Source organism: Microplitis demolitor, chromosome 2 (genome assembly GCF_026212275.2).
Source record: "Microplitis demolitor isolate Queensland-Clemson2020A chromosome 2, iyMicDemo2.1a, whole genome shotgun sequence".
Classification (NCBI taxonomy): Eukaryota; Metazoa; Arthropoda; class Insecta; order Hymenoptera; family Braconidae; genus Microplitis; species Microplitis demolitor.
In genome coordinates, this window is record NC_068546.1 from 1,376,065 (window position 1) to 1,404,028 (window position 27,964).

The 27,964-nt window shown below is 38.4% G+C and overlaps 5 protein-coding genes across 6 annotated transcripts; 2 read left to right on the top strand and 3 right to left on the bottom strand.

Moving 5' to 3' along the window:
- Nucleotides 1-71: 71 nt before the first annotated feature.
- LOC103578614 (transformation/transcription domain-associated protein) lies at nt 72-13,542 on the top strand. The gene is made up of 4 exons (XM_008559750.2): nt 72-314; nt 384-449; nt 1,140-13,032; nt 13,175-13,542. Exons 3-4 carry the CDS (start codon nt 1,266-1,268, stop codon nt 13,522-13,524), a joined length of 12,117 nt encoding a protein of 4,038 aa, XP_008557972.1. The 5' UTR covers nt 72-314; nt 384-449; nt 1,140-1,265; the 3' UTR covers nt 13,525-13,542.
- Nucleotides 13,543-13,639: 97 nt separating this feature from the next.
- LOC103578630 (delta-1-pyrroline-5-carboxylate dehydrogenase, mitochondrial) lies at nt 13,640-16,656 on the bottom strand. Its single transcript, XM_008559770.3, has 3 exons — nt 16,007-16,656; nt 15,599-15,827; nt 13,640-15,159 (listed from the first exon to the last, which is right to left on the bottom strand). Exons 1-3 carry the CDS (start codon nt 16,045-16,047, stop codon nt 13,720-13,722), a joined length of 1,710 nt encoding a protein of 569 aa, XP_008557992.2. The 5' UTR covers nt 16,048-16,656; the 3' UTR covers nt 13,640-13,719.
- An 877-nt stretch (nt 16,657-17,533) lies between these two features.
- On the bottom strand, nt 17,534-20,708 carry LOC103578613 (pre-mRNA-processing factor 40 homolog A). 2 transcript variants are annotated; one of them, XM_053742997.1, is made up of 3 exons: nt 20,539-20,708; nt 20,186-20,429; nt 17,534-20,117 (listed from the first exon to the last, which is right to left on the bottom strand). In XM_053742997.1, the coding sequence occupies exons 1-3, from the start codon at nt 20,539-20,541 to the stop codon at nt 17,635-17,637; spliced, it is 2,730 nt and encodes a 909-aa protein (XP_053598972.1). In that variant the 5' UTR covers nt 20,542-20,708; the 3' UTR covers nt 17,534-17,634. The 2 variants fall into 2 exon arrangements, with proteins under 2 accessions (XP_053598972.1, XP_008557971.1); XM_008559749.3 differs by having other exon boundaries at nt 17,534-20,120; nt 20,539-20,707.
- Nucleotides 20,709-21,237: 529 nt separating this feature from the next.
- LOC103578612 (golgin subfamily A member 4) lies at nt 21,238-26,277 on the top strand. Its single transcript, XM_008559747.3, has 8 exons — nt 21,238-21,680; nt 21,747-21,870; nt 21,934-22,142; nt 22,270-22,614; nt 22,689-25,179; nt 25,248-25,513; nt 25,583-25,873; nt 26,161-26,277. The coding sequence occupies exons 1-8, from the start codon at nt 21,594-21,596 to the stop codon at nt 26,185-26,187; spliced, it is 3,840 nt and encodes a 1,279-aa protein (XP_008557969.1). The 5' UTR covers nt 21,238-21,593; the 3' UTR covers nt 26,188-26,277.
- Nucleotides 26,278-26,387: 110 nt separating this feature from the next.
- On the bottom strand, nt 26,388-27,923 carry LOC103578611 (transmembrane protein 177). The gene is made up of 2 exons (XM_008559746.3): nt 27,663-27,923; nt 26,388-27,186 (listed from the first exon to the last, which is right to left on the bottom strand). Exons 1-2 carry the CDS (start codon nt 27,809-27,811, stop codon nt 26,394-26,396), a joined length of 942 nt encoding a protein of 313 aa, XP_008557968.1. The 5' UTR covers nt 27,812-27,923; the 3' UTR covers nt 26,388-26,393.
- Between the last annotated feature and the right edge of the window lie 41 nt (nt 27,924-27,964).

Sequence of the window (27,964 nt, forward strand, 5' to 3'; positions counted from 1 at the left end):
CAAAATTTAAGTGTCAAAAAACACCCGAGTGTCCTCTACAGTCACTTTAACAAACAATTTTGATAGAAATTTGGAAAAATAAAGTCTTAAGTCATATTAATTTATAAGCAGTACGATTTTGTTTGTAAATAAATACAAAAATACAGTAAATTATATGATGCTTATAATTAAACACTTATTATTATATAAATAATCACATATTTAATAATAAATAATTAATTCATTATAAATATAATTTAAATATTATGATCTAATGAAAATACGAATTCATGTCAGCGGCAAGTTTCTGGGATCTAACCTCGCAGAATAGAGCGGTAAATTTATTTAGTTTAGTAAATGTTTATTAATTACTTATTATTAATTATATTTATTATTTATTTCAGTTTATAATTACTTAGTTAATAAATTATTTGTAAATGTGACCAATAAAATCAATCAATATTTTAAATGTAAGTACCAATTTTCAAAATATTATTATTATTCAAAATTGAAGTTCTGTCAATAATGTAATTAAAATAATTAACGATGACGTTTTATTTTTAAAAAATTTGAAAATTTATTTATTATTTTTTGGAGCGAAAGATTTCAATTTTCGAAATTTATTTCAGTTGATTTTAAAATTTTAATATCTTGGGATTTTGAATTTGCGGTATAATTTACAAGAAACTTCTTGTAGAGAATTTAATTTCTGACAAAAATGTAGGAGATCATTTTTTTGTATCTTTGACAGTTCAAACTGAATTTGAATTTAAAGATCAGGGAATAAATTTCTAATTCGAGAAAACTCTGACTTTTGATTCAAATTGCGCGTAATTTGATTGTTACGTCATAATTTATCAAAATTTTTTTTAGAAAATTAAATTTGCTATAAAATTTAAATAATTTTTTTTATTCATAATTTTATTTAAAAAATTTCAAAAACTAGACAAATTGATGCCATGAGTTTTGATATCTTTAAATAAAAATTGTGTTTAAATTATGACAGATTCGAGAAAAATATATGAGTTAAATTTTGTAGGAAATTAAATTCTCTTTATAAAAGTATTCAATGATTTTTTACATAAACTCAATAGTTTGAGCACAATCTTGGTGTCATTACTTCAATCATTACTAATTTTATGTAACTTGTTTTCAACTAGGCATGTACCAGATTAGGAACCATCATTGCTTATAAATAAAATCATTTGAAAAGGATCTTTAACAACAGACCGCCCTCTATCAATTAAAATAATCAGTAAAGACAAAAGTTAAAAATAGAATAAAAAATGCCGCCACCACAGCCTCCGCCACCGGACCCGGTGACCCAGATGAACACATACAGGTCATACGTGACCATGTTGGCAGATCCCAACTCCAAGGATGAGTTGAAATTGAAAGCCGCGCAAGAGCTATCAGAGAACTTCGAAGTTATCATGTGTTCGTCTCAGTACCCAGCGTTCCTGGACCACATGATGAAGATATTTATAAAAATTTTACAGGACGGCGAGCCGCATTTCATTTCTGAGTACAATATCCAGCAAGTGCGCAAGCTGATACTTGAAATGATCCATCGCCTGCCCACCAATGAGCACTTGCGCCCTTACGTGAAGCCAATCCTGAGTCTGATGCTCAAGCTACTGGAGACTGAGAACGAGGAAAATATTCTCGTGTGCTTAAGAATTATTATCGAGCTCCACAAGCAGTATCGCCCGACATTTAACCCCGAGATCCAGCACTTTCTCCAGTTTGTTAAGTCAATTTACAGCGAGCTGCCTAAAAATTTGAACAAAATATTCGAGCCCAGGCCTCCAATCCGCGTTAAAGATCTGTCTGAACTAAACATCGAAGTCCTGCTACGCGAAACTTTTACAATCACGCCAATACAAAGTGAAAAGAAGGCCAGTGATGGCAATCTTATAACTTACAATCTAATTCCCAGAGCAGTATTGTCGCTAAAAGTATTGCAAGAGCTTCCAATAATCGTCGTACTGATGTACCAAATCTACAAACAGAACGTCCATCAAGATGTAGCTGACTTTATACCTCTGATAATGACAACGATAACTCTCCAGCCGAGTCTCCAGCACCGCAATGCCCCGGGGTTCAACAAAGAAGTCTTCGTTGACTTCATGGGAGCGCAGATAAAAACGATAAGTTTTCTCGCCTACATAATAAGGATTTATCAAGACGTTGTCTCGTCACACAGCACCATGATGGTTAAAGGGATGCTGGGACTGCTAACACTCTGTCCCATAGAAGTGACGCATCTGAGACGCGAGTTACTGATAGCAGCGCGTCATATATTAGCTACAGATTTGCGAATTAAATTTGTGCCTTACATGGAACGTCTGTTTGATGAGCAAGTCCTGCTAGGCAACGGCTGGACCACTTACGAGTCTCTCCGCCCTCTAGCTTATTCGACTCTCGCGGACTTGGTCCATCATGTCCGTCAACTTCTGCAGCTGCCGGATCTAGCGCGCGCGGTTCATTTGTTCAGTAAAAATGTTCACGACCAAAGTTTGCCCACGACAATACAGACAATGTCCTGTAAATTATTATTGAATTTGGTCGAGTGCATTCGCACGCGCAGTGACAGTGATAACAGTAATCAAGGCCGCGAGTTGCTGATGCGAATGCTGGAGGTGTTTGTTCTTAAATTTAAAACCATAACTAAATTACAGCTGCCGATTTTGTTGAACAAAGCGAATAACGCGAAAGCTATAGCTGCGGCAGCTGGATCTGGTGCTGGAACTGCAGCTGCAACTGGAACTGGAACTGGAGCGACGATTGATATTAAAACAGAAGACAGCAAACCCCCGATTCTACAAGAGACTGATGATAAAGAAGCTAACAAATCAAAATTTCTAACTCCGCAAAATCAATCATCGTCGCTTGTTAACTGCAACGTTTCTGATTACCGCAGTTTAATCAAGACTTTGGTTTGCGGTGTCAAGACAATAACATGGGGCTGCGCTAATTGCAAGTCAACGAACAGTTCGGGTGATGTGATTCAATCGAAACAGTTTCATCCACGCGAGACGTTGGTGTTTATTCGTCTCGTCAAGTGGGCACTTCAGGCGCTGGATATTTACACCATTGGACCGTTGATGGCGAATCCGACGTTATCAACTCAGCAGCATCATTATCATATGAGAGCTGGGCAAGCGCAACCCCCACCTCCACAGACAGTGAGGACTAAAGAAGAAAAAGAAGTGTTGGAACACTTTAGCGGTGTGTTTTCAATGATGAATCCCCAGACATTCCAAGAGATATTTTCTACGACAATTGACTATATGGTAGAGAGAATATTTCGCAATGGAGCCTTGCAAATTGTTGGAAACTCTTTCCTGGCAAATCCCACTACCTCACCGATCTTTGCTACCGTTTTGGTCGAGTACCTGCTGGAGCGGATGGACGACATGGGATCAAATCTCGAACGCAGCAATTTATACTTACGTTTATTTAAACTAGTTTTTGGTAGTGTCTCATTATTTCCCGCCGAAAATGAACACATGCTGCGCCCGCATTTGCATCAAATCGTAACGCGTTCAATGGAATTAGCGATGTCTGCTAAAGAGCCATACAATTATTTCTTGCTACTGCGCGCGTTGTTTCGTTCTATCGGTGGTGGCTCCCATGATCTTCTGTACCAAGAATTTTTACCTCTGCTTCCAAACTTACTCGAGGGACTCAATCGTTTGCAATCAGGCCTGCATAAGCAGCACATGAAAGATCTATTTGTCGAATTGTGTCTCACTGTGCCAGTGCGTTTGAGTTCTTTGTTGCCTTACTTGCCGATGCTGATGGATCCCTTGGTCTCCGCGCTCAATGGCAGTCACAATTTAGTCAGTCAAGGTCTACGCACCCTAGAACTGTGTGTTGATAACTTGCAGCCCGATTTTCTTTACGAACACATTCAGCCAGTACGCGCTGATTTGATGCAAGCGCTCTGGCGCACTCTGCGTAACCCCAATGACCAGGTCGCCCATGTCGCGTTCCGTGTATTGGGTAAATTCGGTGGTGGAAATCGTAAAATGATGATCGAACCCCAGCGTCTTGATTATAATGACCGTGACAACGGCCTTAATGGCAACGAATCACCAGCAGTTGTCATTTACTTCCCCGATTCTGCGACGACTCCCGTTAAATTGCCAATTGAAATGATCATTGAGACAGCATTCACTGCATTAAAATCAAATACCACTGACTCTTTTTACCGAAAACAGTGCTGGCAAGTCATTAACTGCTACTTAGCCAGCGTACTGCAATTAAACACTGAAATAAATCCAGACAATACTGACGTTACTGATGAAACCACCCGTCAAACCCTTCACAAACTGTTTACATCAACCAGCTTCAAGGAAAATAATTTGCCGTCACTTCAACAACAACAGCAGTCACAGTCACAGGAACTCAATTACAAATATGACAATGTCGTTGCCAGAAATGTGCTGCAGACAGCACTGACCGGTTTGTTCGTTGCTGCGGCTATTAAAGAACTCAAGCAATCTGTCATAGCCACCATGGTTTCGTTGGTTAGACACTACACGATCATCGCGATAGCCCAGCAAGCTGGTCCCTACTGTTTAGCGCCCGGTGACAGATTGATAAACGGCAGTTCCGGTTACACAAATCGTTGTCAAGATCCGCTGGTGCTGATGGACGCGCTGGCGACGATAATGGGCCATGAAGAAAAGGAATTATGCAAACCGGGACAGCTGGCACTGATTCTGATCTTGGAGACCGCGACCCAGATTCTCGGTAGCAAAGAACGCGCATGTCAGCTACCGATGATGGAGTATCTGGCTGAAAAAATGTGCGCGCTTTGTTACGAACGCGCTTGGTACGCAAAATTAGGCGGCTGTATTGCTATTAAATTTCTGTTCGAACGCATGGCAACCAAGTGGGTCCTCCAGCATCTGTTTCAGTTTTTAAAAGCGCTCATGTACGTAATGATGGATCTGACTGGCAAAGTTTCCAACGGTGCCATTGATATGGCCAAAGAAAATTTGGAACAAATGCTGCGGGTTTACGTTCATCCTGACATAATCAATTCAACGCCAGAGCTACTGGAAGTTCAGAACAAAAGTATTTACGACGTGACACATGAGTTAGTGCGTCAAGTGACGTCTCCCCATACGCTGGTACGCGAACAGGCAATGTCTTCCCTCAGATTACTGGCGGAAATTCAAAACAAAAGTGTTACCCAGGTCATGGAACCTCACAAAGACGTTCTCGCTGACATGATTCCGCCAAAGAAACATTTGTTGCGTCATCAGCCTGCTAATGCGCAGATCGGTTTGATGGACGGCAATACATTCTGTACAACTCTGACTCCTCGTTTGTTTACGATCGACCTCCAGATTCATGAACACAAGGTATTTTTCCAAGAACTTCTTGGACTCTGTGATAATGAAGACGCGTTTTTACACAAATTACCCTGTTACAAATCAGTAAGTAACTTGATACCGCTGCGCAAATCAGCTCTACGTGCACTGGCAGCCTGTCACTATATCGTAGGCCTTCGTGACAAAATATTTTCTACCCTGTACCGGACATTCGAGCGTCCGAACCCTGAGTTACAGCAAGCGACCTTCGAGTGCATGCAGAAATTTATCGGAGGCTTCCAAATAGACATGGAAACTGTTCACACGACAATGCGCCCCATGCTACTGACACTCGGAGATCATCGTAACTTGAGTCTTAACTGCGTGAAACGTTTGTCATACCTAACTCAGTTGTTCCCCAGTACCTTCAGTATCACTCTCTGCGAGCAGCTACTTCTCCATTTGAAGAAACTACTGGAGAATTTGATCCAAACGAGCCAAGCGAATCAGCAGCACAAAACAACCGCGAGTAATATTAAATTTGACGATGACTGCAAGGAAAAAATATCACTTATCATCGGAATATTCCACTTGATACCAGCAGCGACACCTAAATTCATTGACGTGCTCTGTAGACTAGTTTTGCAGACGGAAAAGTCACTGCTGATTGAAGCTTCCAGTCCATTTAGGCGCCCGTTGATGAAATTCCTGCTGCGGTACCCCACGGAAACGCTCACCCTCTTCCTACATGACAACAACATCAAGGAGCAACAGTGGAGCCGGTACCTTGAGTACTTGATCAAGCAGCCGACAGACGGGAAACCATTCAGAGACGTTTTGTTTACGAATATGAACTGTACTGGGAGATTGATCACGATGTTACTGGCAGCTACTGTGTCAAACTCTTCGCTGTCAACTTCACTGGCAACTTCATCGACCAGTGGCAACTTGACTACTTCAGATAAATACGAACTCCAACATCAGGCGATAAGAATTATCTCCGTGCTCATTAAATTCGACGAGCAATGGCTGTCAACTCAGGGACAAATTGTTGCGGCTTTGAAACAGCTTTGGTACCAGGACGGGTATCTGGAGCTGCATAAACGCGTCGAAAATGTTGACTTCAGTCGCTGGAAGGAGCCAAAGCTTGTTGTTAAAATACTGCTTCATTATTTCAGTCATCATCCAACGGACATCGATCTTCTGTTTCAACTTCTACGCGCGACTTGCGACCGTTTTATACCAGATTTCCAATTCCTAAGAGATTTTCTTGAAAATACCGTAGCGCGGGAGTATCAAGTTGAGTGGAAACGCAGCGCATTTTTCCGATTCGTCGAACATTCTTGTCCTCAAGGATCGACATCAGCGTCGGCGACTGTTCCTGCTTCAGCCCCGACACTATCAGAAGAATTGAGAGCCAAAATACTTCAGCTGATAATAATTCCAGCATTTGCTGTTAGTTTTGAACGCGGCGAAGGTGTAAAACTGGTAGGCGGTGCTCCGATGCCTTATCAAGACAACCCAGAGAATGTAGTCAGTGTATTTATTTCCCGGGTGATTGATCCAGATAATCCTTTTGCTTCAGCAGATTGTCTGCGCATTTCACTGCTGCAGTTCTCGTGTCTGCTGGTCGAGCAGGCGTCCCAACATATTCACGATGTCACCAATAAACGCCAGGGCAATAAATTACGTCGGTTGATGACTTTCGCGTGGCCTTGTTTGCTGGGCAAGAACTGCGTCGACCCAGCGACTCGATACCACGGGCATCTATTGCTCTCCCACATAATCGCCAAGTTTGCGATTCACAAACGCATTGTACTGCAAGTGTTCCATAGTCTTTTGAAAGCCCATGCAGTCGAGGCACGAAATGTCGTACGACAGGCGCTGGAAATTTTAACACCAGCGATGCCAGTCCGGATGGAAGACGGCAACACCATGCTGACACACTGGACCAAGAAGATAATTGTCGAGGAAGGTCATTCTATGCAGCAACTGATTCATATTCTCCAGCTGGTGGTTCGTCACTACAAAGTTTACTATCCTGTAAGACATCACCTGGTCCAGCATATGGTCAATTCAATCCAGCGTTTGGGTTTCAGTCCCAACGCGACTCTAGATAACAGGCGACTTGCAGTTGAGTTGGCTGAAGTTATCATCAAATGGGAGCTGCATCGCATCAAAGATGAAGCAGCCGGTCAGATGATGGACACGAGTGATCCTAATCTAACATTGAATGAACTAATGGCCAATCCGGTCAATAGATTTCCTGGTGAACCGAGTGCAACTAAACCAATCGAACGCGGACACGCGGACTCTATTTTGAATTTCCTGCTGCGTCTCGCCTGTCAAGTGAACGACGGAACCACGAGCATAGCAACAGCTGCAGGAGCTGCTAATGCCTCTGGAGCCGCTACTTCGACAGCAACACCAGCAGCCACTGCTGCTGCCATTCAATCCTCAGGTAATCCAGGAGAGTTGTTGTCACGCCGCTGTGTTAATTTACTTAAAATGGCATTGAAACCTGATGTCTGGCCCAGTTCGACCCAGCAACAGCAGCAACCGCCGCCTGATTTAAAATTAAATTGGCTGGACAAAGTTTTCGCGAGTATCGACAGCGCCCAGCCAAATTACGGCAACATTTGTACGGCTTTAGAATTACTGACGTTTTTGCTAGGAGTAATGAAACGGGAACAGATCTTAGCTAACTTCAAATTACTCCAGCGAGGTCTCAGCGCCTGTTTGACTTCCAACAATACCAAAGTAATCCGACTAATGCACGCGCTCATGTCCAGATTGATGTCAATATTTCCGACAGAGTCGACCGTTCCTTCTGGAGTAGCACCACCAGCGTCAAAATACGACGAGCTGAATACTCTCTACACAGCAGTTGCTAACTTTATCACCGAAGGGTTGACAGCTTATGAAAAAAATACCGGTTTGTTGTCCAACACCACTGGCGCTGCTGCTGGAAACGCTTCGACGTCATTATTCGGTACCCTGATGATATTAAAAGCTGCTTGTATCAACAATTCGAGTTACATTGACCGATTCATTTCCCAATTCGGACGCGTTCTTCATCGCATGACCAAAGATCATCTGCAATTAAGCGGCACCGTGACAGCAGACGCGGCCACTTCAAACACAATCACTGATTCAAATCCAGTAAACAGCGAATTGCTGATACTTAGCTTGGATTTAGTCAAAAATCGTGTCGCGGTGATGAGCCCCGATATGCGAAAGTCATTTATTTCATCAATATTGATAATATTGATTGAAAAAACCCATGATATCAAAATAATGAAAGCCATAACGCGAATGCTAGAGGAATGGATGAAGAACAAAAACCCAATTGCCGTCAATCAGGCGCCTAGTTTGAAAGAAAAGTCGATGCTGTTGGTTAAAATGATGCAGTGCGTTGAGAAAAAGTTCCCTGATGATCAAGAACTCAATGGACAATTTTTAGAGCTCGTTAATTATGTGTACCGTGATGAAATTTTGAGGACAACTGACTTGACGTCAAAATTAGAGCCGGCTTTTCTGAGCGGGTTGCGCTGCACGCAACCGAGCATTCGCGCTAAATTTTTTGAAGTTTTCGACAGCTCGATGCGACGTAGGCTGTATGATAGACTACTCTACATTATCTGCAGCCAGAGTTGGGACGCAATGGGGCCACATTACTGGATCAAACAGTGCATTGAACTTGTGATCGTGACCGCCAGCGCGTCAACGCCAATGAAACTCGCTAACCAAGACAATTTACTACCGTCACTTAGTACAAATACAAACACATCAAAGCCCGCATCGACTTCCTTAATACCTGATGAAGCAGACTTATTTTTCACGAGGATCAAAAAAGAACCGGGTCTGGATGACGATATCGTTGATGACTTTGCTGGTAATCTGGACTCCCTGGTATCTATTGTGAAGGACGATCTACTTGACATGGACCTGGGGACCATCAGCGCGGATATTAGCATGGAAATAGACAAGAAGCCTGTGGTGGAGCCGACGGAGACAATAAACCAGTTGATAAACAAACAAGATGAGTTTTTACAAAACGCTAGGAAAGTTAAGACTGAACAGTTTTTACTGGCGGCTGCTCAACTTTGTCACATGGACACCAGTCTAGCCGAGCGAGTGTGGCTGGATATATTCCCTAGACTCTGGTCTATTTTGGACGAGACCCAGCACTCGGCGCTGACTGCAGAAATAGTTCCGTTTGTTTGCTCGGGTGCGCATGTTATTCAAAAAGACTGTCATCCATCAGCAATAGCGACTTTTGTCGAAGCAATTTCACACTGTGACCCTCCAGTTCCGATCCGGCCGCCGCTAATTAAATATCTTGGACGTTCTCATAATTTGTGGCACCGCATGACTCTTACGCTAGAAAAAATGGCTTTTGAAAATGGAGATCTTAATGGTACGAATGACACTTCTAGTGTCAATGCTAATTCAAATTCCACCGTCAATGCCAATAGCTCGAGTTTATTTAGTGACAAACGTGAATTAATACCGACGCAATCCGCGTTTGATTGCTATGACTTTGAACCAGCTGATGCTGTCACAGCGGCGAACAATCCTCATGCCCAGATACTCGATTCTCTGGCTGACATGTACTCGCTGCTGTGCGAAGAAGACATGTGGTGCGGACTATGGCAAAAGCATGCGCACTACAAGGAAACAATCCAAGCGACTTCATTAGAGCAGCAAGGATTTTTCGAACAAGCGCAGGTGGCTTACGATGCAGCGATGACCAAATTCAAACAAGACTACATTGGGAATCCCGCGCCGTTTAAAATACAGCGGGAAACTTTGCTGTGGGAACAGCACTGGATTCGCTGCGCGAAAGAACTGAACCAGTGGGATTTGTTGCTGGACTATGGTAGTAAAAAGACTGAAAAAAATCCATTCCTTATATTAGAAAGCTCATGGCGAATTCCAAATTGGACGATGATGAAAGAAGCATTGGCGCAAGTGGAACACAATTGTCCTAAAGAAATGGCCTGGCGGGTAAATCTCTACCGTGGATTCCTAGCGATTTGTCACAATGAAGACCAACATTTGAATACAGTAGAACGTTACGTCGAACTGGCGTCGAGTTTGTGCATGCGAGAGTGGCGACGTCTGCCGGCTATTGTCAGTCACATTCATTTACCGCTTCTTCAAGCCGCTCAGCAAATAATGGAGCTTCAGGAAGCGATGCAGATTCATCAGGGTCTGCTACATGGACGATCAACGGCTTCGTCTCTGCATGATATGAAAGCCATCGTCAAGACTTGGCGCAACCGGTTGCCAGTTATCGCTGACGACTTGAGCCATTGGTCAGATATATTCACCTGGAGGCAGCATCACTACACATTTATCTCTAGCCACTACGATTCGCAGCAGCAGCAGCAACAAGACCCAGCCAATGCCCAGTCTACGACTGCCGCAACGCCTACCACCACCACAAATAATCACTCAATGCTGGGCGTTCACGCATCTGCGCAGGCGATAATTCATTTTGGTAAAATAGCGCGCAAGCACAACCTCACTGGCGTGTGTCTAGATTCTTTGTCGCGTATTTACACGATACCAAGTGTACCAATCGTGGACTGTTTTCAAAAAATACGTCAGCAAGTAAAATGTTATCTGCAGATGGCAGCAGTGAGCGGGAACAATGAACTCCAAGAAGGTTTGGAAGTTATTGAGTCAACAAATCTTAAATACTTTACCAAAGAAATGACCGCTGAGTTCTACGCACTCAAGGGAATGCTGCTATCTCAAATCGGGCGATCGGACGACGCCAACAAAGCTTTCTCTGCTGCTGTACAGCTACACGACACTCTCGTAAAAGCCTGGGCACTATGGGGTGACTACCTCGAGCAGATATTCACCAGAGATTCGCGCCAACAGATCGCGATCGGCGTATCAGCGATCACCTGCTTCCTGCACGCCTGTCGTCACCAAAATGAATCAAAGTCCCGGAAGTATTTGGCTAAAGTCCTTTGGCTCTTAACGTACGATGACGACAAGAACTCGCTGATGGAAGCCGTTGACAAATATGCCGTCGGAGTGCCGCCTATTCAATGGTTGCCTTGGATACCGCAATTGCTGATGTGTTTGATAAGACACGAGGGCAACGTCATACTGAATTTGCTCTCCCAAGTTGGACGGATGTTTCCTCAAGCTGTTTACTTTTCTATCAGAACCCTCTACTTGACTCTGAAGATCGAGCAGCGCGAGCGGTACAAAAGCGCTGAGTTACAGCAGCAACAATCAAGTTCTTCTGCTAATATCAATCCAAGTCAAGCGACACCGGCCTCTGCCGCTGAAACCGGGCCAATAAAAGCAACTGCCCCAATGTGGAGGTGCTCAAAAATAATGCACATGCAGCGGGACATACATCCAACTATTTTGTCAAGCTTAGAAGGAATTGTCGATCAAATGGTTTGGCTCAGAGAGACTTGGTACGAAGAAGTTCTGCGGCAGCTACGTCAAGGCTTAGCCAAATGTCACGCGATTGCTTACGAAAACCGGGGGGCTGTTTCTGAAGCGACTATCACTCCGCATACGCTTAATTTTGTCAAGAAATTGGTATCGACATTTGGTATAGGAATTGAAAATATTTCTTCAACATCTTCGCAGACGACACCTCAGACTTTTGGATCCGCAGCCTCTGAATCTCTGGCCAGACGCGCCCAGGCTACGGTACAGGACCCAGTTTTCCAACGTATGAAGGAACAGTTTTCATCAGACTTTGATTTTACTGTACCGGGTGCCAAGCTGCTGCACAATTTGATAAACAAACTTAAGAAATGGATAAAAATACTTGAAAGTAAGACGCGACAGTTACCAAAGTCATTTCTTATTGAAGAAAAGTGCAGGTTTCTGAGTAACTTTAGTTTAAAAACTGCTGAGGTTGAGCTGCCAGGTGAATTCTTGTTACCGAAACCCTCGCACTATTACGTGAGAATCGCGAGATTTATGCCGAGAGTCGAAGTTGTGCAGAGACACAACACTGCCGCGAGAAGACTGAGAATTCGCGGGCACAACGGGCGGCTTTATCCGTACCTGGTTGTCAATGACGCGGGTCTAGGTGACGCAAGACGCGAGGAGCGTGTTCTCCAATTGCTCAGAATGTTGAATTACTATTTAGCTAAACAGAAAGAAACGTCAAGACGGTTCCTGCACTTCACTGTGCCACGTGTCGTTGCAGTTTCGCCGCAAATGCGTTTAGTTGAAGACAACCCGGCCTCGACATCTCTGCTGGACATTTACAAACTCGGCTGTGCTAAAATGAGTGGAACTGGAGCTGCAAATGCCAGCGGGGGAATGGAACACGATGCGCCAATAGCGCGTTACTATGAAAAGTTGGCGGTAATGCAGGCAAAAGGGACACAAGCGAGTCACCAAATGCTCAGAGATATTCTCAAACACATTCAGTCAACGATGGTACCCAGAACGATGATGAAGTCTTGGGCTGTTAAGACTTTCCCTGTAGCGACTGACTACTGGACCTTCAGAAAAATGTTTACTTTGCAATTAGCGCTTGCCTGCTTCGCCGAGTACGTCCTGCATCTGACGAGATTGAATCCTGATATGATGTACATACATCAGGATTCTGGTCTTGTTAATATCGCATATTTTAAATTTGACGTTGATGACATGTCCGGTGAATTGGACGCACAGCGACCGGTACCATTCAGACTCACTCCGAATATTTTGGAATTCATTACAACAACTGGTAAGTAAATGCATGCAACTTCTCTATTTGATGTCATTAATTTATACCGGGTCATGTTCCTGGACATCATGACCCGGTACAAATTAATGTCGCTTCTTCATAAACAAATTACCAATCACAAATAAATTATTTAAAATTACAGGAGTATCAGGACCGCTGACAGCATCAGCAATAGCAATAGCTCGGTGTCTAGTGCACCCTTCCTTCAAAGTCCACACGATTCTCCGCGCAATTTTGCGCGACGAAGTCATCGCCGACCACAACCGCAAGCAAGAAGACGCTGAGAACGCGGCTCAAGCGCCAGCAGACATGAAAGGAGAGCTGCTGATAACGATGGTGACCCGCGCGGTCACTGCGATCATGACAAGACTTAACTCGCTCGCAAACTTTGCAGACAACGGGGACGGTAACAAAGTCAGCACCCTAGTCGCTGCGGCGAGCAGCCACGACAATCTTTGTCGCATGGATCCATCCTGGCACCCATGGCTATAATTTTTTTATACAATTATGTCATCATTACTTCTATGTATATAAATTATAATAATAATAGTTGTTATTATCAATAAGTTTTATGATTAATAATGACAAAAGTATTAATTACAATTCGTTCGTGTAAATTAGATATTTTTTATTGTGTCCAATAAAAAAAATAAAAAAATATACTTCATACTTATTAATTAATTACTATTAATGCATGTATTCATACTTATAATTATTTAATGTAACGAAAGTTTCTTTAATAGTTTGGGGTGATGACCATCTGTGAACATAAACTGGTCCGCCGGATTTGTCGTTTGTTCCTGACTTTCGATGACCACCAAAAGGCTGCTGTCCAACTACGGCTCCAGTTGATTTGTCATTTACGTAAAAATTACCCGCTGTGTATTTGAATTTTTCGAGAGCCGCGACAGCCCACTCGCGGTCTTGGGTAAAAATGGAACCGGTGAGCGCATAGGGGGTAGTTTTTTCCACGAGGTTCATCGCGGAATCTAGATCCCGGTCTTGGTAAACGTAAATGGTGAGAACGGGACCGAATATTTCTTCTTGCATCAATTTGTCCATTGGGTCGGTGGTCACTATGACGGTGGGTCGTACGAAGTAACCGACAGAGTCGTCGTAAGTTCCGCCGGCGATGATCCGGGTGTTGGGCGAAGTCTTGGCGTAGTTTATGTACGAAGTGATTCGTTTGAATGCCGCTGCGTCAATTACCGCACTGGAGAATACTGTGAAGTCGTCGGCTGGTCCCAGTTTTAATTCTTCGGTGACGGAGACCAAGCGCTCGCTTATTGTCGGCCAGAGGGACTCAGGTACGTACATTCTGCTGCATGCTGAACATTTTTGTCCGCTGTACTCGAAGGCGCTTCTTATTGTTGACAAGACCACGTGCTCTGTGTTGGCTGATGGATGAATGAAGTGGTAATTCTTGCCCCCGCATTCGCCAGAAAGCTTCGGGTAATTGATGTAAGTTTGAATGTTGGCGCCTACTTGGGACCAGAGATGATTGAATGTCGCTGGAGACCCGGTGAAATTGATACCTGACAGATAAGGCGACTGAGTTATCGTGTCACCGAAATCTGGACCAGCTGCTGGAATAAAATTGACAACTCCCGCAGGTACGCCGGCTTCACGGCAAATTTTAAAAATAGTCCACCCAGAAAGTATCGCAGTGTCCGATGGCTTCCAGAGGACTGAGTTTCCCATCAGAGCTGGAGTGTATGCCAAGTTACCGCCTATTGCTGTGAAGTTGAATGGCGATATCGCGGCAATGAAACCGTCGTGTCCACGATGACGCATCGAGTTTATTGATTCCTTTGGCGAAATCGGGCGGTATTTTAAAGATTCTTGTAAAAAGTACGCGTTGAATCGGAAAAAATCTACTAGTTCAGCAGCGCTGTCTATCTCTGCCTGTATCGCCGTTTTACTTTGTCCTAAAATTGTTGCTGAATTTAATTCCTGGCGGTATTTCGTTGCCATCAAATCAGCGGCTCGCATCCAGATATCGATTCGTTTATCAAGAGGCACTGCGTCCCATGTTCGCTGACTTTTTACTGAATTATCTATCGCCTTCTTTATTATATCAGTACTTGCGTGATAGTATTTTGCGATTTTTTTACTGTGATTATGCGGCTGTGGATTAAAATTAATTTTATTAATTATTTAAATTTAAATTTACCGCCAATAATTTTTTATTTGTTTGAAAATTTAAATATTGAGAGGTAATGAGACCAATGTTCTGAGATTTATATAAAAATAAAGTATATAAATATGTGATAGATGTCTAATCAAACTTGTCAATAATTTCAAATAATTTTCTTTAAATTTCCAGGAAAATTTTACGATTGTGAAAGTAGCAGGCATCAGGCAACTTTTAAATTATAAATAAAGCGAGTAAATAATTAAAAACAAAATATTTACAAAAAATGCACTTATGAATTTTAAAATTTTTCAAATGCCCATTTTTTTCAAATTTTATTTTATTAATTATTTACTCTATTTATTAATAATTTTAAATTTGTCTGCAACATTCACAGATAAAATTTAAAAAACCTGATAAATATCAACGTACCATAACTTGATACTTAATATTATCAGTGCGTATTTCTTCATCACCAATAACAATAGGAATGTCTTGACATTCTATCGATTTATGTTTCAATGCTTCAATTAAATCATCACGTTCTCTGCTATTTTTTTTATAACTCAATACTGGCTCATTAACCAGCGGTATTTCCTTCAAATTTATATCCTGCACAATAGATAAATTTTTTACATGACTCAGACATCTCGTCCCGCATCTAAAAGTTTATAAAACAATTAATAAATTAACTAAATATTAATTTTAAAAAATTAAAAATGAGTAAAATTTAATTTAACGCAAGTGCGTGGGCGGATACCATACGATTGTATTTTTAAAATTCTTCTTCGACTAAACTCGATATAAAAAACTAAAATAATAAATAAATATAAAACTTACTTGTTAACAAAACAATTAAATGTATATTTAATATTAAACATCTTAGATAATTAATAATTTTTCTAGATAATAAATTGAAATGAAAATATTTCGGCACTGCCGGTAAATTAATTAAATATTTGCATATATGATATATGTAAATTAAACACTTGTGTAGTTGTTATATATATTTAAGTGTATGGAGAATTTTTATATGTGAAGGCCATCGCACATTTGAAGACTTTTTTAAATAAAAACCTGAGTAGATAAACAGAATTTAAAATGAGTAAAAAAAAAAAATTATAACGGTACAACCGGTCCTTAGATTTTCAGTAAACGTTGCTTATAAATTACTTTTTCTATTCAGCCTTAAGACTATATACTTTTTTATATATATTTTATTTATGTCAAACATATACTCATATGTACACATTTATAATATGAGACTGAAGCGAGAATTAAGCGTAAGAGAAAGATGAAACGTGGCAAGTAATTTAAACTCCAATGGGTTCAATTGTCAAATTAATTTTTTATTGTGTGATATCTACGTCCGTTCATAAATTTATTTCTTTCAATTTAATATTTATAGCATAAATTTGTTCATAGTAAACATATTTAGTTTCAAGTTTTGTTTGAAATATTTTTAGATTTTTTTTAGCTGACGTTTCAATTAACCCACGAGATTTGAATCAGTTTTTTTTATCTATGACTTTATCTGATATCATTTTTCTATTTCATAGTTTGTGGACAGTCTCGGGTTTTTTCACAATTTGAAGAAAAAATGCACGTAAAAAATTTAAAAAACTATTGGCGGTTTTTTTAAAATAATTTTATTTTTATAATTTATTGTTTTAAAATAAAATTCAAATTAAATGTCGGTATCATCTGTCATACTTGAATTCATATTTTTCTCTGCAGCTCAATTGTCTGTTAAAAATTTATTTAAATTTTGAAGGATTATTGTCATGAAAATTTAAATAAATTCAAATTTCCTGAAGTTAGCCGACATCTAGTAGTTTTTGAAATTTTATAAAAATGATAAATTATATAAAAAAAAAAATATTTGAAAAAATTGCACTTATAGTTTTTTTAATTTTCTACATGTGCATATTTTTATTTTTTTTATTTTTTTGAAAATTTGTTGAAAAAAAGTCCGAAAATTATTGCCTGTTAACTTCAGGATCATAAATTGAGAGGTGATAATTTTTGGATTTATTTTTTTACAAATCAATTTAAAAAAAAAAAAAACTAAAAATATGCACATGTAGAAAATAAAAAAAAACTATAAGTGCAATTTTTAAAATTATTTTTTTTTTTAACAATTTATTGTTGAAAAAAATCCAAAAATTATTAGACGCCGGCTAACTTCTAATGAGTGTGAATTAATAGAGTAAATAATTAATGAAATAAAATTTTCAAAAAATGCACATGAAAAAAATAAAAAAATTAATAAGCGCATTTTTTGTAAATATTTTTTTTTTATTATTTACTCTTTTTATTTATAATTTGTAATAATTAATAATTAAAATCTAAAATAAAACAAAGATAAATAATTAATAATAATATTTATTGACAACTAATAATTAAAGATGAATGTGAATTTAAGAAAATCAATTAATATGACATGAAAATTATTTATAAAGACAAATTCAATTATCTTCTTGTTGCATTTGTAATTCTCTTAGCAACTGAGCGCGTTTGTTCTCCAACTCATCTTCAGACAATTCTTGATGCTGGGAAACTTCTTTGTGTCCTCCATTGGCTGGGCTCTCCCTGTACTCAGGACCAGGAACAGCCACGGAGCCCGACCTGCCTCGTTTGTCTTCTTTTCTCTTGCGTTCATTCTGCGGGGGCGATTCTTCTTCAGCAGAAGAAGTCGGCATCCGGGAATGAGACCTCGAGTGACTGCGGCCGCGTTTCTTTTTAGTTTTCCTGGGTCTCTTGGACCTTCTGCTGCCGCTGGTGGTCTCGCCAGTTGACTCCGCCGAGCTGTCATCAGACTTGCTCTGTATACTGAGCGATCGCGACTTCATTCTCTTCTTCTTACCGCGTTCGCTAGCAACATCGTCATTGGCCACAGCTGATTGCTCGCTATAAGGAGACCTGGACCTCGATTTCCTCTTAACTTTCTTGGGTTTCTTCTTCTTGCTCCTGATATGATGATGGCTGCAGCTCTCCTCCAGCTCATGCTGATACTCCTTGAATATCCTCAGCCTCTCAGCCTCACTTCCAACGGCCTTAAAGTCACTGGAGTCTTCAATCGTGGGTCTGACATCATCCTCCCAGTTCATCTGATAGTCAACCGGTAAACTTTTAAGCAGATTCTTAAAAGCAGCCTCCAATTTCTTGAACTTTTTGGTCTCTTCTTTTATTCTCTCCTTCTCTCGAGCCTCAGCTTTCTCCAGCAGTAAATTATAAGTCAGCTTGACATTTCCCGCGTCGAGAGTCGCTGACTTGCGGTCTTCGCAAACAACCGTAGCAAATTCTTCAAACGTCGTATTGACTTGGACATCAAAGCCCTTGTCCCTCAATATCTCACGTATTATTTTTTTTTCATCATGGAACCGCGACTTCAAATCCTCGACATAAAATTTAAACAAGTCTAGAGGAGTCGAGCCCGGCTGGCCGAGCATCGTCGAGAACCGAAGATCAGCAGACAACATCGGGTACAATTCGACCCAAAGTGACATCGACGTCAGCTTACCCTGCTCATGGAGTTCATCGAGCAGACTGATGAATCCATCGCGATTTTTACGTTCCTGACGTTTCCGTCGTTTTTTCTCACGTTCCTTTTCTTCTTCCTCGTCTTTCTCCAGCTGTCTTATATGATTATCAAAAACTAGGAGCGCATCTTCTTTGTCCATCTCCAGCAAATGAGCGTCTTCAGCAAACGGGGAGTACTGAAGCAGCAGAGCTTGGGCTTCTTGCCAAGTAGTGCGATAAGTGACATCGGTCATAGTGTCCAGTACCTGCGCCAACTTCTTGGTATTTCTCTTCTTCATTTGCTTGGCTTCTTCCTTCTCGCGCTTGGCCAAACTAAATACAACATCCTCGTAAATATCACGACGATCTGCATCACCGACAGCGCGCCAAATTTCTAAATTACCAAACATTTCTTCGCATTTGTAATACTTAGTAAAGCTGGTCATCTTATCATGGTCCAGTAAAAATTGTTCGAGATCTTCCTTGGCTTTTTTGAGCCTCAGTCGTTCCTGTTCCCGCTCTTCCTTCAGCTTCTGGGTCTTGTAGGCATTGAAGGCTTGTTTCCTCTCGTTTAGTTTCTTCATCTGCGGATACCGGGGATCGTTCTGTATCATCTTGACAGCTTGCTCCCAGGTCGCGTTGGAAGGAACATCTCGTTCTTTGAGAAGTTCCTTGAAAGCCTCGATAGCCTCCTTTTTGTCTTTGAACTGCAGCTTGGGCTCTGGAGTACTGGTGCGGCTGCCAGCACCACTGGCAGCTCCGTTAGCTGAACCTTTAGCAGAATTATTGCTGTCTTCATCAGCGGCTACCAGCTTAGTGATTGCCGGCGTCGAGGTCGTGGCAGTTGTCGAGTTCGTTGACGTCGCGGTGGTATTCGGAGGCGTGGGAATGTTTATTGCCGCTAAAGTTGCTGCTATCGCTTGTTCAATAGCTGATTTACCATTAGCACCACCAACATCCTGACTAGTTGATTTGGTTGTTGGCAAGGGCGCGTCTCCTTCAATAGCTGATGGTGTTGATGACTTGGTAGCTGCTGCATTTACTTCATCAGCGACTATTTTGTTTTTTAACTCTTCCAATTCACTTGGTATCGTCCATCTAGATTCCTTAGTTATGACATTGTGGTAATAAACTTTACCATTTTCAGATTTGTACTCTTTCCAAGGACACTGGGACAGTAAAAGTTCATTGGGAGTTTTTAAATCATCAGGTTTTTCCCACAGTGACTGTTTTGTAGTCGCGTTGTAGTAATACGTTCTACCATCTGGTGCTTTATGCTCAGACCAGTCGCTTTTTTTAGCCACCGCAGCTGCTGGAACTGTTGCCGCAACTTCTGTAACTGGAACTGATGCTGGCAACGCGGAATCAACTGCTGGTGTTGCTGGTGGCTGGGAATTAACCATCGCACTGGCGGTTATTTGTGAAGGTGCTGCTGTTAAATCATTTTACAATTAATTATTTTAATTGATTATTTGAATTTAAATTTATATGACGTACCTATGACGGCGTGATGATGAGGAGCCGCTGGCGCACCCATTGGAAAACCGAATCCTGGAGGCGGAATCGTAAATTGTGGAGGCATGATACCTGGTGGACCTGAGGTAGAATGAAGTGATGGCGGAATAAATGAGGCTGTGGGTAGCATCGGTGCTACAAACCCGGGTGCTGCTGCTGGAAACCCAGGGGGAGGTGGTATGGTTGCTGCTGATGCAGGGTTTGGAGGTAAGCTGTCATTTGATGACTAAAAATTTATATGATTTTTTAATATAACCTATAACCGGCACTTTCATTTTGTTTTTAATTATTTTTCAAATGACTTTTTTAGCGGAATCTTTTAATTTGTTACTTACCATAGTGGTTTGGTAGTCAGAGCTGGAGATTTTAGTCAGAACATTTAAAATAAATTAATTTCTTTAATAAATTAAATATTTACGTCTACACCTTCGTTATTTTTAGTATACAAAATGTACTCAATGTTTTTGAAACTTTTTACTCTCGGGTCCCCATGAGTTTCTGTGATCTAGGGATTTTTCGTAAAACCACCAACGTCACGATGATACTGAAGTTGACAATCAACAAGATTTTGATTTTTTTTCGACAAATAAATTGTAAAAAAAAAAAATACACATATAGAAAATTTAAAAAACCATAAGTGCAATTTTTCAAATACTTTTTTTTGATCTGTCATTTTTAAAAAAATTCAAAAATTATCAAGCGGCAAACTTCAGAATTGAGGAAACTTCAAAATTGTAAATTTTTTAAATTTAAAAATAAATAAAAATGTACGTAGAGTAAAAATTTAAAAATGCGTATTTAGATAATTAAAAAATCTGTGCGCGCATTTTTTTAAATTTAATTATTTATTTTAAATTTATAAATTGACTTACATCTGCTATATTCACTCATGTCATCATGTCACGTGACATATATATAGATATATAAGAATATAATCGTATAGATAGCATCTATAAGTTAAATATTTTATATTAAAATATATATGTATATATATATGTATTTTTTTTAGTTTTTTTACAACTGTACTTACTATTTACTCAAAAAAAAAATATTGATAATTAATACGTGAAATTTTTTTTTAAACCTTTGAATTTTTGATACCAATTTACTAAATCATTTGAATTTTTAATCATTTATTGGGTTGTTATTAAAAAAAAAATAATAATAATTACAGCTGGGTACGTGTTAAATGTATGTCAAAACCTACACATTTTTAAGTCATTAAAGATAATTAATAAGATAATGATTTTAATAATGATGTTTTTATAATCATGTCACTAAATAACACTTCGTAAAATAGTGATATTTAAATTCATATATATAATTATAAATATAAATATAAAAATATAGAGCTAGTGGACAATAGGGCAGTCGGGTCAGTAAATAAAAAATGTTTAAAAAATTTAAAGACAAACTCACTGAGGAAATGAAACAATCGCCTGCTAGATTTCAAGCTGGCATGCAACATTTAGCTCAGGTAATTAATTAATTAATTAATTTATATATTTGTGTGCTGGTAAAAATTTAAATATTTATATTCCAGGCAGTTTCTCCAGGTATATCAAATTTGTCACTTACTGGTACTGGAGAACAGTCATCGTTTAATAATTCAAATGATAATTTCAGTCTTACGGACACTGATGATCTTGTAACACTCACTGATGATCGTAAGTTATTTATTTTATTATTTATTTGTGTGGAAGTTTTCACTGAGTGATTTTTTTGACAAGTAGGAGCTGGGAAAAATAACAACAGTCCGCCACGTGATAATTTTAATTTTCAAAATGTCGATTTGACTTCGCTGTCATCCTCGTCATTGTTGTCAAATAATACTACGGGATTGTCAAGATCATCGAGTGTTAATAGTGTGACCAGTAACGATACGCAGTCGGGATTATTTCCGATATTTGAAAGTCCTAGTAATATTTATCAGTTACAAGTTAGTATTTTAGTGCCAAATTATATATATTTGAATAATTTAAGTATCTGAAGATTTTGAACGGAGTAGAAAAAATTTTGCTGCTAAATGACAGTCTTGTAAATATCTATTATTATTTTTATTGCAGTCAGATATGGATCAATCAGCAAGTGAAGCTGACGATTGTATAACAAGTCATCAATATGATGAACTGACAAAAGATGATATTTATTCAGCTTACCGTAAATCACAAAAAAAGTATCATAAATATCGTGGGAGGTTCACTGAGTTAGTAAATCATTACCGTGAAATGGAGAGAATAAAAGTTAAATTAGAAACATTGTTAGTTGACACGCAAAATAAAGCATTGAGACGCATTGGTAATTTAAAAGAGCAGTGTCTATTGGAGCAACAAGCCAAAGCACATCTTGAAGACGCTCTAAGAAATGATATGGAGGAAAAAGATCACATTATCGATACTCTTAATACTAAAGTAAATTTATTTATATATTTATTGATTATTACTTTCGTTTATTCATTTACTTATCGTCAATAAATTTATTTCAGATAAAATTACTACAAGCTAATGGAAACAAAATGGATTTACTGCAGCTAGAAAGTGAAACAACAGACAAAAATAACGACGAGTCCAATTCAACGAATGAAAGTCAAGTAGAATCACTTAAACAACAGTACCAGCAATTATTTACCGAAAACAGTTCATTAAAAAATAAGTTAGACAAATTTGAAACTCTGGTTGCTAAGTATAAAGAAACTCTAAAACGCAGTAAAGAAAAAATTGACGAATTAGAACAGGATAGATTTACTCTCGAGCGTGATTTCGAGTCTGCTAACAATTCGAATCATGAAAAAATAAAATCACTTGAAGAGAGTTTGGCTCTCAAGAGTAACGAAATCATCGATCTACAGAACCAGGTCAGCGCGATAAGACAGCGCGAAGAAGAGTCAGCTATTTCCCTTGCCGAAAATAAATTATCTATTCATCGAGAGCTTGAGATCAAGGAAGAACAGATAAAACAGTTGACAGAAAAATTGAAGGATACGTCTGCTCCTGTAATTAAAAACACCCAAGAGTTTTCAATTCAAACCGACGAACTACCGGATAATGATAAAATTGTCCAAGAACTCAAAGCAGAATTGAATAAAACGCAGAACAAACTCGCTGATTTACAAGCAGAGTTACAAAATTCCAATTCTGTTATCTATGACATTAATTCCCAGAACAATTCTTATCAACAAACTATAGAAGATTCAAATAACGAGAAGAAATTGATTCTCAATGATATTATCAATTGTAAAAACGGTCTTGAAAGTTTGAAATTAAATTATAAGAATTTGAAGCAACAGTTTGTCAGTGATTACAAAAAAAAAGTAGACAATAATTTTTCCGGTTTGTCAAAGTCGATTGTAAAAGTGATCGCTGATTGTAGCGAACGTGAAATTAAAGAAAGAAATAAAATAAAGGAAAATTTTGATAGTAAATATGATGAATTGAAGCGCGAAAACGATAAATTATACTCGGAAATAGAAGAAATAAATTTCGAATTGTTTGACTGCAAGGAATTGTCCAGAGAAGCGAAGAAAGAACTCGAGGAAGTGGAAAAAATAAAAGAGGAATTAGATAAATACAAGAGGAGTGATGAAGACAAGAGTGAAGAGATTGAAAAATTGAGGGAAGAAATTATTTATTTGAATGAGAAGTTCAAAGAAAAGGAAGGAGAGTCAACGGGATGTAAAGTTAATGATGATTATTTAGATAGTCGTGTCTCTAGTAATAAATTAGAGGAATTAATGGACGTAATTAATGCTAAGAATGATTTCATTGATGCGTTGAAGTGTAAAAATCGTGGGGTAGCTGCTAAAGAAGTCGAATGTAAAAATTGTCTTGATAAAGTTGACAAGTTGGAGATGATGATGGAAATTATTAATGCTAAGAATGATTTTATTGATAAATTTAAATGTAAAGTAAGAGATAATTGTTGTGTTATTGATAAATTAAATAATTATATTAATGATTTGTGTGAAAGAAACAGAGTTCTGGGTGATGGAGACACTTTGCTGAAGAAGCAGGCCGCTGACTTGAATGAGAAGTTGGAAGAATTGAGTCGGGAGAGGAGTAATTTAGTTGAAGAGAATATGAAATTACAGAGGATTGGCGGTGACAGTGGGGAGAGAATCAAAGAAATGGAGATCGAGATGCTGGGATTGAGGAGTGGGAATGAGGAGCTGAAGAAAAATATTCGCGAGTTGGAAGAAATGGTTCAGGATAAAGAGAAATTGGTGGTAAGAATCAAGGAAGTTGAAACAGAGAAGAAATTTGTTGAGGAAGAAGTAAAAAAGTTGGCTGAGGACAATCAAGGATTGAAGAAATCGGTGGTAAAAATTAGTGAGGATTTGAAGAGAAGTGGAGAAGAAGTGAAGAAATGCGGGGAAGTAATAAATCGACTTGAGGAAGAAATGAGAGGATGTGATAAAAATATTATGGAACGGGATGACGAAATTAAGAAACGTAATGAAGAAATAATGGAGCGTAAGGAAGAAATAAACAAATCTAACGATGAGAAAATAGGTTTAGTTATTAAAATTAATGAGTTAGAAATTTTGTTACAAAAACATTCCAGTGAAATAGGAGAATTTAAAGTACAAATAGATGAATTAAAAAAATTAAATGAATCGTATGTTGATAAAATAAATAAATATGAGAAGAAAATAGAAGAGGCGGAAGAATTGAAGAAGAAAAATGACAGCGGTGTTGTTGATGATTTAAAAAAATTAGTCAAGGACTTGGAGATAAAACTGGAGGATACGGAAATGAAGTTACGAGATGCCGAGATGACGGTGACTAATTATAAAACTAATGAGACGCAGATAGAGAATATTAATACGGGTTTGAAAGATGAGATGGATAAATTAAAAGACCAGTTGGCGATGGGTGAAGAAGAGCAGAGGGTGAGAATGAAGCAGCTGGTAAAAGAATTTCAAGCTAGACTTGATGATAAAGACTTGGAGTTACAAGCGGCACTTGATCAGAAATTCGGTATTTATTTATTTGATTTGTTGAAGACATTTTGTTTTTATTGTTAATAATTGATTGACTTTTTACAGATCGACAGAAAAATTATGAAAGTGATTTAATTCAGCAGTACAAGGAACAGTTAAAAGATTTCCAAGTTGAACTGACTGCGAAGTCTGAAGAAATTGAGTGTTTGAAAAACGAGCAGCATTTGCTGGTTGATGCCAAGAGTAAGCACAATGAGGAGCTGAATAAATTGCAGGAAAAAATAGATAAAATGAAAGCTTACGCTGACGAGATGGAAGAAAAGTATAAGAAGGAAAAAAATAAATTTAATGAAGAAAGTAAAAGAAGTCATGTGAGTATTAATATATTACTTTATTGTACTTTTAAAATATATGAATTTTTATGAAACATTAATTTACAGAGTGAAAATACCTCAAGTAATCCTACAGCAGAGTCACTGCATCTTATGCAAAATACTTTAGTAGCGCAGCGCCGCGAATTGAGCGAACTTCGTAAGCTAGTTAAATTGAGGTGCGAAACATCCTCGACCTTGGACGACTCAACGGAGATCGAGTACTTGAGGAACATCCTCTACGAGTACATGATGGGCAAAGAAACCCTCGTGCTTGCTAAAGTAATCGCAGCTGTAGTTAAATTCGATCAAGAACAAACGCATAAGGTTCTCGAAAAAGAAAAAGATAAATTAACACTAGTAAGTTTTTAAAATTGCAATTTATTTTTCATTAGCTGCGGAAGTTTGAATTCCTGCCCTGAGGGAAGAATTTCTTTTCTTTAATGAGACAACAAATTATGAAAGCGATTAGCGCATGGGAATTCTTCCTGCAGGGGAAAGAATTTAAACTTTCAGGTGCAGATCTGGTGAAAAATTTTATACACCTCGGTAGTCAATTGCATAAGGCTCGGAATGTCCTACATCCTCCCTAGGTGTGTAATATACTATTAATTACAAATTAAAAATAATATTTTTTTAATTTTCAGTTGGGCTCGCTGGGACTTACGTCATAATTAGCTAAAATAAATGTAATATAGAGTGCAATTAAATTAATAAATCTTTATAATTGTAGATTTTTTTTGTAATTTTAATTATTATTAAAAACAAATATTAATATATACTTTCTATTGATTAATACGTTTATTTTTATTTTTAATTCTAACGAAATATTTACAAGTTTGTATAAAAAAAAAGAAAAAAAAAAACAAATTAAATAAATCTAAAGATTATCAACATGTGATTCGAATTTTTTACAAATATCTTCAAAGAAATATTTTCTCTGAGTGTTAGGTAAATGTTTCTCTCGGAAAAATGAGTTTTCATTGCCCTTGAGAGTGTAAACTTTATTACCTTTGTCACCGAGTAAACTTCTCAGCGCCATGTTACGCTGCAAAGTTTTGTTGTAGAATTCCAGTCCACCTTTCACGTAATTTTCGTTTATTTCAGAAAGTTTTTTATCAGAAGTGTACTCGAAGTGTCGCGTCAGCGCGTCTCTTTGCATGGCCCAGAGGCCCCAGTAGAAAGCGCCCACGATAGAGTACACAACAAATCTTCGGAATCGAGATCTCTTTAGCATGCCTAGTGTCTCATTGATCTTGAATGTCGTCGCGTAATAAGCCGCTGATATTGCAGCGAGTGCTATCGATTCAGTGTAAATAAATTTATTGTCGGTCATGATTATTTCCCGGCCGATCGCGTACTTCTTGGCGTCATCTGATAGGATCAAGGAGTCAAGGAGTTGCTTTGCGTCGGGACGGAACCAGTCTACTGGCTCATTGTTGACAACGATGGCATCCTTGTCTATTGATGATACTTTGTCGTATACAAAATTCGTTGGTATACCGATCATTGCTCCGAATCTAGATCTTTGACTCCCAGCATGCCAGGGCTCGTATCCGAAGACCATGAATGGGCGCAAAATTGTTCTGTGGAACGCGCTGACATTCAAATCGTCTAGTACTTGGTTCCAAAGCTTCTCAAGGTGCGATGTCAGAGGCATTGGATCATCTAATCTGTTTATAAAATAAAATTTATGATCCTGTTTAAAAATAATCCGTAACTTCCGGATATTTTTGTGTGTGAATGTACTAGACATCCAACTATTATAATTTACAAATAAACAAAATGTATATGGAATAAAAATAAAAAAATATACATGTACAGAATTTAAAAATCAGTATATGCATTTTTTTAAATTTTATTTTAAAAATTCTTTAGTTCGTTTATTGAAAATTTAAAATTTTTCTCATACCTCCTGCACTCACACTCATATTTGTTATCAATAAATCAATAAAAAAAAAAATTAAAAATATGCACATGTAGAAAATTAAAAAAACTGTAGGTGCAATTTTTCAAAAAATTTTTTTTTTTGAATTCATTGTTCTAAAAAAAATTCAAAACTAAAATATTCTAATTTTACTTAAAACTGTCAAGTACAATTTTTAAATTTAAAAATTATCGAGATGGATATTTAAAAATTTATTCTTACCTACGCATTGCTACTAATTTATAATAATTTTCTAAAAAAATAGTATGTGGAAAAAATTGTGCAGAAAATAATCCACATGATACAACTACCGCAGCACCGGTTGCAAATTTACGGCCACTGCGCGAAAGAAACCAGGATGATGAACTCATTATTAATTTAATTAATTACCGGATTTCAATTTATCAAATCTTATATTTTTACTTTATAAAACTTTTATATATTTTGGTTTTCTTGATCTTTAACAATCAAGTAACATAACCATTTAATTCTATTTAAAACCCAAGACAGATGGCGCAATTTAA

Coding starts and splice junctions, on each gene's coding strand:
- LOC103578630 (XM_008559770.3), bottom strand. CDS start 16,047: ATGTTTAATATTAAATATACATTTAATTGTTTTGTTAACAA. Junction 15,828..16,006: donor TTTAATTGTTTTGTTAACAA/GTAAGTTTTATA, acceptor ATAAACTTTTAG/ATGCGGGACGAGATGTCTGA. Junction 15,160..15,598: donor ATATTAAGTATCAAGTTATG/GTACGTTGATAT, acceptor TTTAATCCACAG/CCGCATAATCACAGTAAAAA.
- LOC103578612 (XM_008559747.3), top strand. CDS start 21,594: ATGTTTAAAAAATTTAAAGACAAACTCACTGAGGAAATGAAACAATCG. Junction 25,180..25,247: donor GGCACTTGATCAGAAATTCG/GTATTTATTTAT, acceptor GACTTTTTACAG/ATCGACAGAAAAATTATGAA. Junction 25,514..25,582: donor AAGAAAGTAAAAGAAGTCAT/GTGAGTATTAAT, acceptor ATTAATTTACAG/AGTGAAAATACCTCAAGTAA.
- LOC103578614 (XM_008559750.2), top strand. CDS start 1,266: ATGCCGCCACCACAGCCTCCGCCACCGGACCCGGTGACCCAGATGAAC. Junction 13,033..13,174: donor GGAATTCATTACAACAACTG/GTAAGTAAATGC, acceptor TTAAAATTACAG/GAGTATCAGGACCGCTGACA.
- LOC103578613 (XM_008559749.3), bottom strand. Junction 20,121..20,185: donor TCATCATCACGCCGTCATAG/GTACGTCATATA, acceptor ATGATTTAACAG/CAGCACCTTCACAAATAACC.
- LOC103578611 (XM_008559746.3), bottom strand. CDS start 27,811: ATGAGTTCATCATCCTGGTTTCTTTCGCGCAGTGGCCGTAAATTTGCA. Junction 27,187..27,662: donor AAATTAGTAGCAATGCGTAG/GTAAGAATAAAT, acceptor TTTTATAAACAG/ATTAGATGATCCAATGCCTC.